The sequence below is a fragment of the Lycium ferocissimum genome, unplaced genomic scaffold, assembly GCF_029784015.1.
Source record: "Lycium ferocissimum isolate CSIRO_LF1 unplaced genomic scaffold, AGI_CSIRO_Lferr_CH_V1 ctg592___fragment_3, whole genome shotgun sequence".
Lineage (NCBI taxonomy): Eukaryota > Viridiplantae > Streptophyta > Magnoliopsida > Solanales > Solanaceae > Lycium > Lycium ferocissimum.
This window is the reverse complement of record NW_026726164.1, coordinates 1-16,244: the sequence shown is the minus strand read 5'-3', so window position 1 is coordinate 16,244 and position 16,244 is coordinate 1. Positions and strand designations below refer to the sequence as shown.

Sequence of the window (16,244 nt, the reverse complement as noted above, 5' to 3'; positions counted from 1 at the left end):
CTTTTATTATTGGCGTTGAGGTATATGAAGAATGGTTTTACACCAGCCTTTCATCGAAAAAAAAAATCATCCCAAAAGTACTCGTGTGAAGATGAAGACCCGCTGGAAAAAAAAAAAAGATTGATAGATAGCCTTTATTTTAAGCAATAATTAGCTCCACTATGCATGACAAGACATTTTAATCTCTCTCCATAAGTGATATGAAAGTTGGAAAAAAATCAACAACTCAAAACTCCCCTCAAAATGTTCCAAACATGCATGAGCATGAAGATTGAAGATCTTCTATTCTCAGATTTCACATAGTTGATTAGTACAAAAGCAACCGGCACCGGTTCATGTATTACGGGTAGATTCCTCTTACTAGCATAGAGGTATCACTGCATCCACTCTTACTTTGCAGCAGTGGACACCAATTTAATATAGATATGTATTTTTCAAAAATTGTCCAACTATATGTAAAGTTCTTCACCGCCGCCCTCACAGTACACGCCAATGGCTGCACGCAATTACTGGCGCTTCTGTTCCTTTTGTGAGCCTGAGCTGATCAACGCATTCACACTCCTCCATGCTCACACGAATCAAAGATGTGGCTGCAAGTTCCTAGGACTGAAGTCTCATTGAGATCGATTAGTCTGCACGTGGCAATAAGAAACTGAAGCCTGAATTTTCTCGAATAAGTGGGGGTGGCTCAATGTCTGCAATATCAATCTGATCCATTGATTTAGAGAGGTCATCAATTGAGAACGGTATGCTGCACCATGACCAACAAGGGCTATCAGTGATAAGCGGAATTACATTCTAAGGGAATGTCCACAGAAAGGGAGTGGCAAGTTTAAGATAATAGAATTTCATATCCAACCTCGAATCATCGTCAAGCAAAAAAGAATTGCTGACTGCATTGTTAGAGTCTTCAGTCATTAATACACGCATATTGGATATAACCTGTCAAACAATTGATAAACTCTACTCAAATTTCCAGCAGAAGGACCAAAGTAAGAAGATTTTGGGCAATCAAAGATGCATGAGGACATAATATTGAGAAATTGTTGTAACTAACTTGAGAATGGCCATAAAATCAATATGCATGAGGATTTGAAGCGGATTGCTTAATTAAGCCCTAAGAAGGACGAAAAGAAAAGGTAAATCAAACATTGGAGGATGGATTATCAGAAACTAGTTGAATAATAAAACAAAGTAAGGAATACCCAATGGAAGTGGATCATGGTCATTGTTACTTCAAACTAAAAACGAAGGAAAACCGCATGTTAATATATCCAGGCAATATATGCTTCTCATTGTAACTATACACCATTAATATGGCCATTCCACTTCATTTATCGTTTCTGGGGGACGTACAAAATCCATTATGGACAAGTCAAAGTGAACGGAGGAGAGTAAAAGTACTACTAATGGCCCATACCTTTCACATAACTAATTAGCAATTGTAATCAACTATATTTGACAAGACAATTGCTACTTAAATCCAAAAAGTAAAAATGCAAAAGAGAAATAAAAATTCTGTTCTAAAAGGATATTCTCATTAACCCATCAGTGAGTATGTATATTAAGAACCATCATTAAGTAACTTATCTGATACTAGCTAGTGTTTTCCCATGCATTTCACATAACTGATCTGTAATAAACAAGAAGTAAACATTTTATGGTCTAAAAGGAGCTTCCTGTGAGGAGCTTCCTGTTTAGTCAAGAGTATATATAAACAATAAATGATTTACAGTCACACAAATTTTGAGGAAACAATCATAAAAATAAAAAATCCATATCATAAAAATAAAAAATCCATATAGCCGATCCGCATATTGGCGACGACGATGAGATTCCTTCACTTCCTTAATGATTTGAAGAACAGCAGTTTGAACTGGTATGTTACCTTGTTCCTCAAGTTTCCTTAATTGTATAACCTGCGCTATCGACTTAATTTCCATAATGGAAACATAATGCCACCCAAACAGCAAGAGCAACGGTATAGCTACCCCACTATAATAATTATAGTCCATAGCGAGAAACAAAACTGAAGCCCTTAAAGAATATATAAAACTCGACATTCTTATAGAGGTTAACAATATACCAATTTCTCTACGGTATTCTTCAGGCGTTATATTATAGAGCTCCTTAGGTAACTGATCAAGATACTTTTTATGTTCTGAATATTCAATTTTTGGGCACGACACACGTCTATGTAAATTAGACGGGTTGTCGTGCTCCGGAAAATATGTGCTACTATCGTTTTTCATTGATGATGATGATTTTGAAGGGTTTCCAAAGGTAGTGTATTGGGTAGAAGCAGATGAAGAGAACGGGCCCATATTTGGGGTTGAAAGGTACGCTCTTGTTTATTATGAAGTCTAGATGAAGAAGAAGAATACTCATAGAGAGATTTTTTTTTACCAAGTTTGGATGAAAATCTACGAGCTAAAGTTAGAGAAGCCATTGCTGCTGAAGATTTTTGATGTTATTCCTATGAGCAAAAGGCTTAAAACACCTATAGGTTGTAAATAAAACGCCCTAGTCCTGAAGGGTCATGTATTAGGGTCTTTGTTTATTATCAACCAAGAAACTATTTATCATGATATTTTTGTGATTGAGTAGTTACATTGCTAGTTGAGCCGGTGAACAATTTTTCTGTCCTTGCATGTAATTGTCATGAGTTATTTACTTCATCTGCTCCGGAAATTGTCAGACTTTACATCTCTCTTTTCATTTTAATATCTTTTCCCCCTTACCACAGATGTAATGATCTCCATTACTTTTACGCACTCAGTTTATTACCAACCATGTAATATGCAATTACCCACTAGTTTCTGCATAAGATGTATGGTGTAACTTGCATATACGTATGTCACACTCCGAACTGGGCCTGGACGTAACACAACACCCGTTGCCTAACTACATGTGACTGAGCGAACCAACTGACTAGCTAAATCACATATCGTAACATACTGAATACGGAAAATAAACTAACACATGCTGATATACTGAAAGTCAAAATGATATAAATCAAAGTGCAAAAACACTAATATAAGTCTGAAACATATCTGTAGCCAACATTGCTTAACATGAAAAGCCTGCAACTCTGTCTTAGCTTACTCTAGTTTACGAAGCCTTTGAAGTATTAAAAACACTGACTGTCTGTAAATATTGAAAGACTGTAAAGTAATGATAATGCCTCGAAAGAAGTGAGGCTCACCAAATAGTTGGTACGAAAATCCTAGTGCTCTGAATCGTCAACCTGTAATTGTTACCTGCATCGTGAGATGCAAGCCCCAGGTGAAAGGGACGTCAGTACATTTGAATTGCACTGGTATGTAAAGCAACTGAAAGAAAGAACTGTAAATACTGAAACTGAACTGATAACTGATAATTGATAACTGAACTGAACAAAAGTACTTCCTGTACTGAATGAGGAACCACCTGTTTATCTATGTAAATAAGCTGCGGCCTCAGGCCCAATGTATATGTGCACAAGCTACAGCCTCGGACCCAAATATACGTATACATAACTGCAACCTTAACTAGAGAATAGAAGTTTTGCAGCTATTCAAGTAATTACTAAACTAGAGAATAGAAATTCTACAACTATTCAAGGAATTAAGCTTAACTATATTTCTGAGGCAATTCGTGACGTTATAAAAGAAACGTAGCGTAGGGAGGATCATTAACATTCCCAACGTTGAGAGTTAGTCTCACATACCTTAACTTCCTTCTTTTAAAAATTTTACAATGTTCGTCAACCCTTTCAACTTTAATCTATAGCAATACAAGTCAAAGGGATTCCATATTTGCAATAATATTCATCCTTTCGTCATCTAAGCATTTTATCAAACACTTGCTGGACATAAAGCTTCATAGCCCATACTAATGGTTTTTTTCTTCACCCAATTCCCATCATCTTGCTTCTGAGTGATTCGACAATCCCATATAGATATAATTAACACCATTTTTCATCACTCATATGATTACAACAATCCAAAACCCTAGCATAGTTCATATAATTCTCTTTTATCAAACCCATTTACTATTCTCTTAAGAACTCATCTTTTCACAATTATAAATGATTAGAGAGTAGAAGCATTACTTTCGTGGTGTTATTCTGAGTGCTCTTAATCTAGTTAGAGATTTGATTAAGTGTGAGATTCAAAAAAATTCTAGTTTCATTTCTGATCATCAAAATTACAATTTGGCTTAAGGAATGATAGGTGTTAAGTTGGTAATTATGCAACTTTGCCTAATTAGAGAATAGCTTCTTAAGTATTGTTATTTCCTCTTTGTTTATTTGCAATTAAGTCCCTAAAGTGGTCCATTTTCTTGTTAGGTGGGGCCCGGAGTTTGTTAGCCAATGCTTCCACTATATGAAGTGTAATACAGTTCCAGGAGCATTTTTCATCATGAATGAGATTCTCTTCTTCTTCTTCTTTTCTGCAAATTAGTTATTCTTCCTTAAATTGTTAGTGATAAAGCTTAACAAAATTAGTTTTGGAGAACCCTCAATTTGCCTTATATGACAAACTGTGGAAGCTTTGAGGACAGAAAAGGCATAATGAGCACAGAGGATTCATATAATCTTCTAGTATTGAGGTGTAGTTGATTTATTACCAGGCATAAAGAGCTACATCTGCCCCGGTCTTCCATGTATCTAGTCAAACAAGATAAAATTTCAAAATGCACGTCATTTAGGTTTAAAGAAATCCTTCAAATTTCTAATGTTACATATTTTTTCAGTTGACAACGTGAAAACTCAAGGAATTAATATCATACAACGGAAACATCAACTATTGAGTGCATTGATATCTATTATGGTGGGAGTCGAAATGACTTGCTTGCATGTTCCTCTTATCTTTGGATCATCTCAACAACTTAATCCACTCGAGGAAAAAAAAATCTGAATTCACATAACAAATCGCCAAAATGAACACAAACAAGGTCTTTAAAATATCATATCATATATATAGAAACAAAACGAATCATCACTTGTATTATTGGCGTTGAGGTATATGAAGAATGGTTTTACACCAACCTTTCATCGAAACAAACATCATCCCAAAATTACTCGTGTGAAGATTTAAGACCTGTTGGAAAAAAAAAAAAAGACTGATAGATAGCCTTTATTTTAAGCAATAATTCGCGCCGCTATGCATGACAAGACATTTCAATCTCTCTCCATAATTGATATGAAAGTTGGAAAAAAATCAACAACTCAAAACTCCCCTCAAAATGTTCCAAACATACATGAGCATGAAGATTGAAGATCTTCTATTCTGTATTGCACATAGTTGATTAGTACAAAAGCAACGGGCACCTGTTCATGTATTACGGGTAGATTCCTCTTACTAGCATAGAGGTATCACTGCATCCACTCTTACTTTGCAGCAGTGGACACAAATTTAGTATAGATATGTATTTTTCAAAAATTGTTCAACTATATGTAAAGTTCTTCACCGCCGCCCTCATAGTACACCCCAATGGCTGCACGCAATTACTGGCGCTTCTGTTCCTTTTGTGAGCCTGAGCTGATCAACACATTCATACTCCTCCATGCTCACACTAATCAAAGATGTGGCTGCAAGTTCATAGGACTGAAGTCTGATTGAGATCGATTAGTCTGCACGTGGCAATAAGAAACTGAAGCCTGAATTTTCCCGAATAAGTGGGGGTGGCTCAATGTCTGCAATATCAATCTGATCCATTGATTTAGAGAGCTCATCAATTGAGAACGGTATGCTGCACCATGACCAACAAGGGCTATCAGTGATAAGCGGAAGTACATTCTAAGAGAGTGTTCACAGAAAGGGAGTGGCAAGTTTAAGATAATAGAATTTCATATCCAACCTCGAATCATCGTCAAGCAAAAAAGAATTGCTGACTGCATTGTTAGAGTCTTCAGTCATTAATACACGCATATTGGATATAACCTGTCAAATAATTGATAAACCCTACTCAAATTTCCAGCAGAAGGACAAAAGTAAGAAGATTTTGGGCACTCAAAGATGCATGAGGACATACAATTGAGAAATTGTTGTAACTAACTTGAGAATGGCCATAAAATCAATATGCACTACATGACGCAAAGGAACATCAAATTTATAGATTATATGGGATCAAAATAAAATCTAGAATTTTTGCTGGACAAAAGCTATGGCTTACATCTGGTGAAAGGCTATGCGTCCCATATTTGTCGTCCCAATACATTGTGCTGATTCTGTAAAGTTGTTGAATGCTAAGCACCTGTTCAGGATTTACAACTTAATGAAAAATGATCATGTATGGGCGTAAGAGATAGCCTTCCGAATATGTAGTAGTCCAGTACTTACAGGACATAGATCATGACTTATTTCATCCAATGTCTTCTTTGGCTTCTGGTGTATGACCTAGTATAGTCCAAAAGGAGCACCATTAAGGATTACGGGCAAGTTACACATTTCCGGTGTGCCAAAATAATTACGTTCTCTAGCCAAATATACAGAAAATATACACTATTATGTATCAAAATGTATATGTTATGTATATTATACTTTAATATACAAAAACAATACATTTGCTGGTTATTATTTTATGGACGGCTATTTATGTCAATTTCTCGATGAAATATGGACAAAGCTCATTCCAAATTCTTTGGAACTGCAGTTTTTAGGTTTGTGCACTCAAATTTTGTGACACATATCTTCAATCATGATCACATTGCATAGGAATAAGTACGGAAAGAGATTTTTGTTAACACAGGGCAAGGACAGATGCAACTCTAATTTCCTTCTATGTTATGTTACTAAGCAAAATCCTGCTGTTGTTTTCTTTTCCCGAAAAATATGCACTAGAGGACATGTCCTTTGCCTTTACTTTTCAGTTTATACATTCAGTTTTATCTTTAGTTATGAGATGCATTACCAAAAATCCGATTGCCTGTCTTATGTGCTTGAGCTCCTCCCAAGCTAATCCTGCATACTGAACAAGTTCCCTTCATCAGTGAGAACAAAAGACTCGGTGAATAATGTTTAACAATGGCAGGAGACCAAGGTACCTCATCAGTTGCTTTGTAGCACCAGTGTTCCAGTTCCGCCAAGCCAGTTTTAACATATTCACCGTTGCTAAATGAACAGCATTCTCTTCTCAGCAAAAGGCTACAGCAAGGAGGAACAGATAAAGAATAATAAGGTTTAGTATATTGTTGAATCTTCAAGTTATAAAGATATTATGAGATGCCCCTTGACAACAGACCTGTTAAATAATTGGACATTGATGAAAGAAAAGACTTGGGTAAATACTTTGCGCACAAGAAATGGAGGCACCTGAAATACAAGAAACAAAATTACCCTACTCAGGAAAAAGTCAATGAGAGTAATTGTTCACAAGGCAGAATTTATCCCAAGTCTAAATGTCCTATCATGAGGTAACCAATATATCACTTCTTTTCATAAATTTATGACTTTATTATATTTAGACTGTTCTGCCTCAATGCATCAATTACTTAACAGACAATCACACTCTTCAGAGAAGTTGGGCCGTTCTTCCTTCAGCTAGAATATATTATTTAAATTACATGAAAATAACTTTCTATTAACTAACTATGCTGAACATTAAACTGACAGATTATCAATGTGATTAGAGTTCCATAAATATATTCAAAAGAGAACTAGTAACCACAGGTGAGTTGTGATTCAAGTTACAAAATGCATCTCATATCCTATATCATGTTAGCCACTTTTGTAAAGGAAATGATGAGAGCTACCCAACACCATTGCTTTGCAGAATCACTTAAGTTGGATCGCATAGCTTTAGTTCAATCAACAAGAACTAGGAGAGCAAGAATCTCAAAGATTTTCACTATTCATACTACTAATCTGAGTAAGATGAGAGGAGATTGAGTATTCATCATTGTATCAAAGTAAGAATCATAAATCTAAAAATTGTCTGCAAAACCAATTCAGTCCTATTGTTATAGCTACTTCTGGTTCCGATTTCTTTCTCTTCTTTGCCCTGCTGTACTGTTCACTTAAGTCCATTATTCAGATGGGTAAAAATAAGATACCATTCCTATCACTATTATGAAATTCTTAAAGGAGAATCACATGCACCTAATAACTCCACCATGATAGTTCTCCTTGACTTTTTTGCTAGTAGGAGCCTCATCTAGCAAGTGGAAAATGTTTCAAATACTACAGATATAGGTGGATATTTGGAGAGGAGGGGAGAGAGATAAAGAGAGCTTAAAAAACAACAACAACTTCCATAGTATGCCGAATGAGCTTTTTCATAGGATTTGGGAGCAAAAGGTGATACATATTATAGTTAGGTGTTAGCAAGACGTTGTGGGAAGTTCCTAAAAAAAGCTTTAAATATCTCACTACCATGTGAATTGTTCCTTCAACCTATATGAAGGACGCTATTCTTGTTGGTCAAAAGAAATGAAGATAAATTGAAAAGTTCATTAAAAGACGGAACGTGCTCCAGAAAGGAGCATGTGAACATGTGTATCCATGAGAGAAGAAAAATACATTTCTCTTGATAAGCTAGAGCGGAAGTGTTACTGGAAGAAGATGAGATATAATCACAAAGATCATTCCATGGGATGATGATATCCTAACACATTTTATTCATAAATAGGTTAAACAGTAAGTGATCTTGCATATCATGCAAGAGACTGTTAATTCACATTCTAAGTTCAAAGCAAGTGAAAGGAAGAAAGCAAAGAAAAGGACAGCATGGGAAGAAATGCAATATGTTCTGTGACTCTTACATGATTGGCTTTCAATAAGTTCAAAAATTTAGTAAGGCTCTTGACAATTCCTTGCCAGTGAGCGTCCAAATTTTCCTTAGCATCAGCATTTCTTAATGGAGAACCACATGCATCTAATAACTCCACCATGATAGCTTTCCTTGACTTTTTTGCTAGTAGGCGCCTCATCTAGCACGTGTCAAAATGTCTCAAATACTAAAGATATAGGTGGATATTTGGAGAGCGAGAGAGAGAGAGAGAGAGCATCAAGAACGATAACAACTTCCATAGTATGGCAAATGAGCTTTTTCATTGGCTTTTAGGAGCAAAAGGTGATATATATATATAACAGTTCAGGTGTTAGCAAGACCTTGTGGAAAGTTCCTAAAAAAAGCTGTGTAAATCTCTCACTACCTTGTGAGTTATTCCTTCCATCTATATGCAGGATGCTCTTCTTGTTAGTCAAACGAAATGAAGAAAGATGAAAAGTTCATTAACAGACAGAACATGCTCCAGAAAGGAGCATGTGAACATGGGCATCTATGAGAGAAGAACAATACATTTCTTTTGATAAGCTAGAGCGGAAGTGTTATTGGAAAAAGATGAGATATAATCATAGAGATGATTCCGTGGGACGATGATATCCTAACACATTTTATTCATAAATAGGTTAAACAGCAAGTGATCTTGCATATCATGCAAGGGACTGTTAATTCACATTCTAAGTTCAAAGGAAGCGAAGGGGAGGAAAGCAAAGAAAAGGACAGCATGGGAAAAAAAGTAATATGTTTCTGTGACTCTTACATGATTGGCTTTCAATAAGTTCAAAAAGTTAGCAAGGCTCTTGACAATTCCTTGCCAGTGAGCGATCAAAATTTCCTGAGCAGCAGCATTTGCAAGTGTACGTGCTGTTGACCCTTTAAGTAAACTTGCTCTGGATATTCTTGGTGCCTAAACACATTGAAACACATAAAAAGGCTTTAGTACACTTAGAATTTAATGTTCTCTACAATGTTCGAACAAATATTTAGATAGATCTATGACAATATCTTGAACCTGAATGCACAATCCCAGGAGTGGAGAAATCTCTTTCTTAAGATTATCACGGATCATTCCATAAATCTTTTCTACATATGCTGTTAGCTGCTGTTTAAACAACAAAGCAGGATATTTGGCCTCAACTTGGCGCAAGGTATCCACTCCACCAGACGAATCACCATCAATGAGAGAAAGATTGACACCTTGAGGGGTTCCACGAAAGCTCTATAATTTTTTTTTTAATCAGCATTAAGTGTTATACATACATGATAAATATCAATGTTAAAATGGAACTATTTTCACCTGTGTCATTCTCCCAAATAGAGAGGCTGATGTTGATCGCCTGTGCTGTGGGGTAATGCCAGCAGCACCACCAGCTTTTAATGTACACTGCAGCAGCAGCAACAGAGTGGATGCATTGGATAGCCAATAGGCTAACATATCATTGTTGTCCTGAGTCTACAATGAAGAAAAACTAGCTTTTAAGTGAAAAAGAGACATTTCTTTTATTGATCTGTACTTTCACTATGATATTGTATAACTATGTTAACACTTACCTCAATAGCTTGGCCAATGGTTTGTATTACTCTGTCAAAGATACTGGTTCTCTCTACTTCAAATGACCGCCACTGCCTCAGGCACTTATAGATAATGCAGGCAGCAACAGGTCTGCCCTTAGAGAAGCCAAGGTGCTGTGCAATACACCGGATGAGCAAGTCCTGATACTCCTGTTGTTTATCATTAAGTGATTTCTGTGGTCTTCCCTCCACCTCAGTATTCTCCCCCCTTGAAAATGAAGTGCTATGCAGATCCTTTACAAGATACAATTGTTAGTCAACCAACAAAAGAGGTCAGCAATATACTAAAAAGACAACTAGTATCAAGCCTTTGACTTACTACGCTACTACTCCTTGTGCTGCTCTCAGTCCTCTGCCAATATCATAGAACAGGAAGATATTAGTTATAGATTTAACATCCAATATGAGTGAAGGTTTTCAGGATTACCTGAATACTTGATCTTGACCGTCCAGACAGCAATTTATTGTTCTGTGCCATTGTCAGAGCCTGCTGGCGAAGTACTTTATTTTCACCCTCTAAGTTGGTGAGCTTTTCTTCGAGCCTATTGGTAAGAAGGAAAAAATATTTTCATCAACTAACTCCTGAAAATGTCCGAGGTTCACCTAGATTTCCATTTTATAATACAAGGATATAACTGACAGACAAGAGTTGGTCTATTCTTTAGTTTCAATTGAAATGTCCTAACAAGTGTTCAAAGCAGGTATAGATCAAGAGCTATTCTTTCCTCGACACTAGTCTGAGGTAACTGTGAAAAGCATTAGTCACTGAAAGAGGACTGTTAACTTACGGATCCTTCCGAGCACAACTTCAGTATTTACCTTCAAGGCATAAGACAAATTTATAATGGTGTATGGATATCTATAATAAAATAGACCTATTGTATGAACGGTCTCATCTAAAGGCTTAAACTGAGAGAGTACACTTTTATTTATTTATTTATATCACCTAACGCACTTCCTTCACATGTGAAATTGAGGGGCTTGGATCCACGTACCCCACCTTCATTAATACCGTGTGAAATTGTATGAGCCAACTTCTCTAACAGCTTAAGCTATTATAGAGGGGATACTTTTATTTATTTATTTATAACTAATAAAGAGGCAGAGTTAGTTATATCAGATGACCAACTTCTTGGTAAAGCCTCTATGACTGTCCCTCATCCTGATTCATTTCAGCAGCTAATTTGACTGAGATCATACCTTCCCTATCATGAAAGAGGTGGAAAGAACAACTTGGTAATTTTCTTCATGGCTACTACTCTCGAGTTTGAATCTTAGCCTTAGATCAATTAGAAGAACAAACAGAAATTCGTTACTTGTCATAGCCCAGCATCCGTTAGCGTCGGTAATGGCGCCCTTGCTGGGTTGTGATATTAGTGAATTTTAGTTATTTCTATTGGATTGTTAAATAAACTGTATTTTAGTTATTTTATTGACTCAAAAGGTTGGTAATCTCTATTCTTAATGTAGATAAGGAATAAAACAGGTATCAATTTATTCGAGTAACTACCTGCTCATTGATTCCTGAAGTTGTTGGACTTTTCTTTCAGTTTCTTCCAACTTCTTGTGCTTTTCTTCTATTGCTTCTTGAGCTTCAGCACGCTTGCTTTCAGAATCATTAGCACGTTGCTTTTCAGATTGCAATGACAGCTATATAAAGGTATCAGCATGAAAACGATAGCCATGTGTAAGTGGAAAAAAGATGAACTTTCACACAAATTCTGTAAGCTGTAGTCTCTCCTTAGTTCTAGGGTGGGGAACATCAGGTTGAGAGCACTTGCAGTTAATGTTATGAGGTCAGTGTCGGTACCTTTAAGTTTTCTACTTCTGCATTTAAAGCATCAATCTTTTCTGTATCCTCAACAAGAACCGGCTTCTCTTCCACGATAGAGGTTGCTTCTTCAATTGCTTTCTGAGCAGTCTCACGTTCCTTGATGAGCAGTGCATTCGTTTGTTCCACTTTGCTTTGCGCATCTTCCAAGGAATTCTTCAGCTTTGTTATTTCCTGGCCCTTTGCTTCTTCCAAGTCCGTCTGTGAAATAATGCATCAAATAGTGTCCCTTTCTCAAAATGAAAAACTTATGATAATCCACAAGGCAAAAAGTGGCAACAATATTTAGCTTTTAAGTAATATCTTGTTCCCCACTGATTTTCAGGTTAATTCTCCACTTGCTTTACATATCATGCAGGAAAAGGAAATACATGGTCTGCTTGATGCAAGCGTATTACCCTTAGACGTTTCTCCAACTGCAGACGCCATGTAAGTTCTTCAACCTGTTTTTCAAGCTTATCCTTTGCTTCTTTTAGTGCGCCTGTTTCTCTTGAAGCCTGAAGGTATTGGAAATGTGTGTTAGGGATCCACAGGCGACAAGACATATTATCAATAGGCTATTAGATACGGATAGACCAAAAATAAGATTTTAGTGTGTCAGATAGCAAACAACAAATTTAATACATTCTCCTACTTGAAGAAAATACAAGGGGTACTATATGGATAACCACAATAAGTAAAACTAGAAGGTTTAAATCCGTAATTAGACAAAGGACTTCAGAGCTCATCACTCAGTGACATGTATATCATTGTTAGTTACATTTAGCTTTTGATTTGACTTCCAACGTTCAGAGGATTAAATTGCTGATTCTGTTTTTATTACTTTGCTTGAGAATTCTAACCACGTCTCTATGGGTTTTACCAACAGGAAGCTTCATAATGCTCATCTCTTTCTGTTAAAGGTTCAGAGGAGCAATTAAGTGATCCATCATGCTGCGGAATAGCTTGAGTCTTTTGTTATGCAAATAACAACAATCAAGGTGAATTATGCACCATAAGGCCTTATCTAGTAGATTATTACTTAGGTAACAGAGCATCATCTCAGTGCAATCAAAGAAAATTGAAACATGTGATAAAGGAAAACTGTCCAGCAACTACCATCTTTAGTTTCCGAAGCTCTTTCTTTGCAACCCTTCCCCTCCATCTACATTGTGTCACAATTGATGCAATTATGAGTTTCTTGTAGTATGAAGAGGCTCTGTGACCATGCCAATGTGCCTGCAAATAACTTTTCTAGTCAATAGCGAGAACAAAAAACTTGGTCAACCGTCTGAATCAATAGAAAACAAGTAAACAAACTTGTATTTTAATTGCTGCTTTGGTTTGTCTTTTATATCTGAATTCCTTTCGTGCAGCTCTTGCTCGGATTCCTGTCTGAAGAGCAATGACATTGATTTTGAGTCCTTTATAGGACTTTCGGGCCAAGTGTCCACGCAATTTTGTCTGGATTCTGATAGAAGCAGCTTCTCTTTTCATATTGTCATACACTTTGCAAGCAAGCCTTCCTGTTGACCATGACAAAGTTTGAACACAGAACTTAGTAAATATTAATACTCTTTACATGGTGCTTGTTTTTGCAATCATAAAGATGGGATAAAGATGGGTAAGTGATCCAACTTTAACCATCTAATAATGGAGGTACTACTACCATATCTCAGACCAGGTGCATGATGGATCAAAATAGTAGTAATAGTGTTAATATTGAAAGCTGCCAAATACATCTTGTCGATATCATTTCCTTATTTTGGAACTCAGCAGCTTGTAAGTCAAACTGGTTGTATAAAAACTCTGAAGGGTGAAAAACATCAGATGTACGGAGAAAAGGTATTGATACAGAAAAGGAGGTCCGCATCTCCTATAATTTTATTGAATGTTTATTCCACTTTGCACTACCTATGGCCCAAATATTTTTTGGATATAAAACAAACTTCTTTTGTTTGGTAAGGCTACTAGATGCTGTTTCAATCTAGGAAAAACCCAAAAAACTCAAGGATCATCTTTTGAGAAGCATTTATCGGTAATGAAGCCTCGCTCTGGTTATATTGTGAAGCTGACTGAATCCATAAACACATATCTTACATACTAGGCTGAAGAAAGAAAAGAAAGTAGCTCGGAGTGGAATACTGATGACATCGTTATTATTGATTTGAAAGTGGCAAAGAGAATAACTGCTTTCAGGCAGAAGCTTGCTCAAGAATCGTTGATCCACGACAGCAGAAACAAAACACTCCCTTTGTGCTCCATTAGAAGGTTTCACCCAAAATAGTACACAGATAACATGAATGAAGCTATCAAATGCCCCAGCAAGTTGCAATAATCCAAATTAGTTCATTGCGTAAAACATCTAGAGCACAAAACAAAGCCCCCAAGTTGAAGAGTTGATCAGGGAAAAAGATATAGATAGACAAACCTCGGCATGAGGATTGTAAGCAAATTGCAGCCTGCTGCAATGCAAGAAAGTATTTCCTAGCGATATGAGTTCTAATTTTCCTTTGGATTGTCTTAGCTGCATGGGCTAGCTTCTGTGCTCTGCGTGCATCCAGCTCAGCCATCTGACCAGCTCTGAGAAAAACTTTTGTTTTTCCAATCTGCAAAACCATTTGTCCGACAAAATAGTTGATTCATAAATTGGGAACTCATGTTACATTGAATAAAAGAGTGCATCAACCTTAACACCGCTGCATGTAAAATGTACATGACAACGCTGTGGAGAACTATTCCAAAAACAAATAATCAATTTTAACCATGTGAACAGTGGGATATTAATAGTCCTAGCCCTCAGCATAGAAACTATAGTAAGCAATGCCTACCTAAATGCCAGCAATCCATAAAAATGCCCGCCTACATGCCAGCAATCCATAAAAAAAGTGAATATAAAACTGTTGCAGATAACTTAACCGTGGTTTAGAATTATGTGTGATATGCACGACTTCTCAAAAATAAGAATATGATTTTCCTTTCTTTTGGTGAAAACCTAGCTCCTTGCTTGAAAATGCACGGTCAACCTGAGATTACACCTTGGAAATTAGGTAAAAAAGATATGTTTTAAGAGATGAGCCGTATCAACAAGTTGAAAAAGGTTCTAATATATTGATTTTCTACTAAAGTTACGGAGAAGTGTTAGACGAGAAAGATATACATGCTCAAAACTGAATAATGTAAAACTATTGACTGTGACATCAAATAAATAAACAATCAGCTTTGTAGATAAGCAACAAAAAGTTCGAATAACCTGAGCACCAGCAAGCCCCATATTTTCCAGAATCTTTTTGCACGCAACTTTTTCATCGGCACTGTCCACAAGCAGGTCAAATCAAGATAGCATGTCAGTTCGTCATCAAGAAGTCAAGCCGCCATGAATTAATGTGCTTTTGAAAAAAAAAAAAAAAAAGGTTGTTTTTGGATTAGGAACACAAAATTAGTACTTACTGCCCTTCCAAGACCTCTGGAGCAAGAAGACCAAATCGGTTCAGAAACTCGAAGAATGTCTTACGGGTAGGGTAGCCAGCACAGCTAATTCTAATTGCTTCTAGAACACCCTGAGACAACAAAAATATAAGTATATAGTTCAAGAGTACAAAAGGAAATTCTTCATCTAAAAAATGTCAAATTTTACTCACACCACAACGTAGTTGCTGCAAAATGTTAACATTCTCAAAAATTGCAGGTTTTAATTGATTGTTAGGCTTCACGCATCTGATGTAATGAGGTTCCGTAGAATTCAGAGTTTCCATCAATGATGTAAGTTGTAACTGCACCAGTTTAATAAGAGCATCAGACTTTCACATACTTAATGATAAGGACTTGGTAATCCTGATAGTGCTATGATGAAAAACATTCTCAGTTCACCAAAATTCATCAAACGTATATAAGTCAGTACTACCTTAAAACGAGAACCGATGGATGAGAACTTTGATGATTTGGATGATTTAGTTGTCTCCTCAGCAACAGGAGGGAAGAGGCCAGCCACAAATGAGCATTTGGAAGCACTTAACAAATCTTGATGCTCAGGAACAACATAATCTTTGTTCTTATCCAAAAATAGATCAGACTGGTATAGAACCTGAACAGA

At 36.4% G+C, this 16,244-nt stretch overlaps 1 protein-coding gene and 1 long non-coding RNA gene across 2 annotated transcripts; both read right to left on the bottom strand.

Moving 5' to 3' along the window:
- Nucleotides 1-331: 331 nt before the first annotated feature.
- Nucleotides 332-3,488, bottom strand: LOC132045034 (uncharacterized). The gene is made up of 3 exons (XR_009412338.1): nt 3,206-3,488; nt 860-942; nt 332-751 (listed from the first exon to the last, which is right to left on the bottom strand). It is a non-coding gene; the product is annotated as an uncharacterized LOC132045034 (long non-coding RNA).
- A 1,612-nt stretch (nt 3,489-5,100) lies between these two features.
- Nucleotides 5,101-16,241, bottom strand: LOC132045033 (myosin-9-like; the record flags this gene model as incomplete). The annotated part of the gene is made up of 23 exons (XM_059435558.1): nt 5,101-5,736; nt 5,845-5,927; nt 6,160-6,240; nt 6,327-6,383; nt 6,898-6,954; nt 7,031-7,130; nt 7,228-7,298; nt 9,530-9,676; nt 9,782-9,988; nt 10,067-10,222; nt 10,321-10,575; nt 10,661-10,693; nt 10,769-10,883; nt 11,852-11,991; nt 12,152-12,373; nt 12,571-12,669; nt 13,271-13,390; nt 13,472-13,677; nt 14,583-14,760; nt 15,405-15,465; nt 15,602-15,711; nt 15,793-15,924; nt 16,056-16,241. Coding segments are annotated over 23 exons (2,940 nt in total), but the record flags the coding sequence as incomplete, so codon positions are not given.
- Nucleotides 16,242-16,244: the final 3 nt, after the last annotated feature.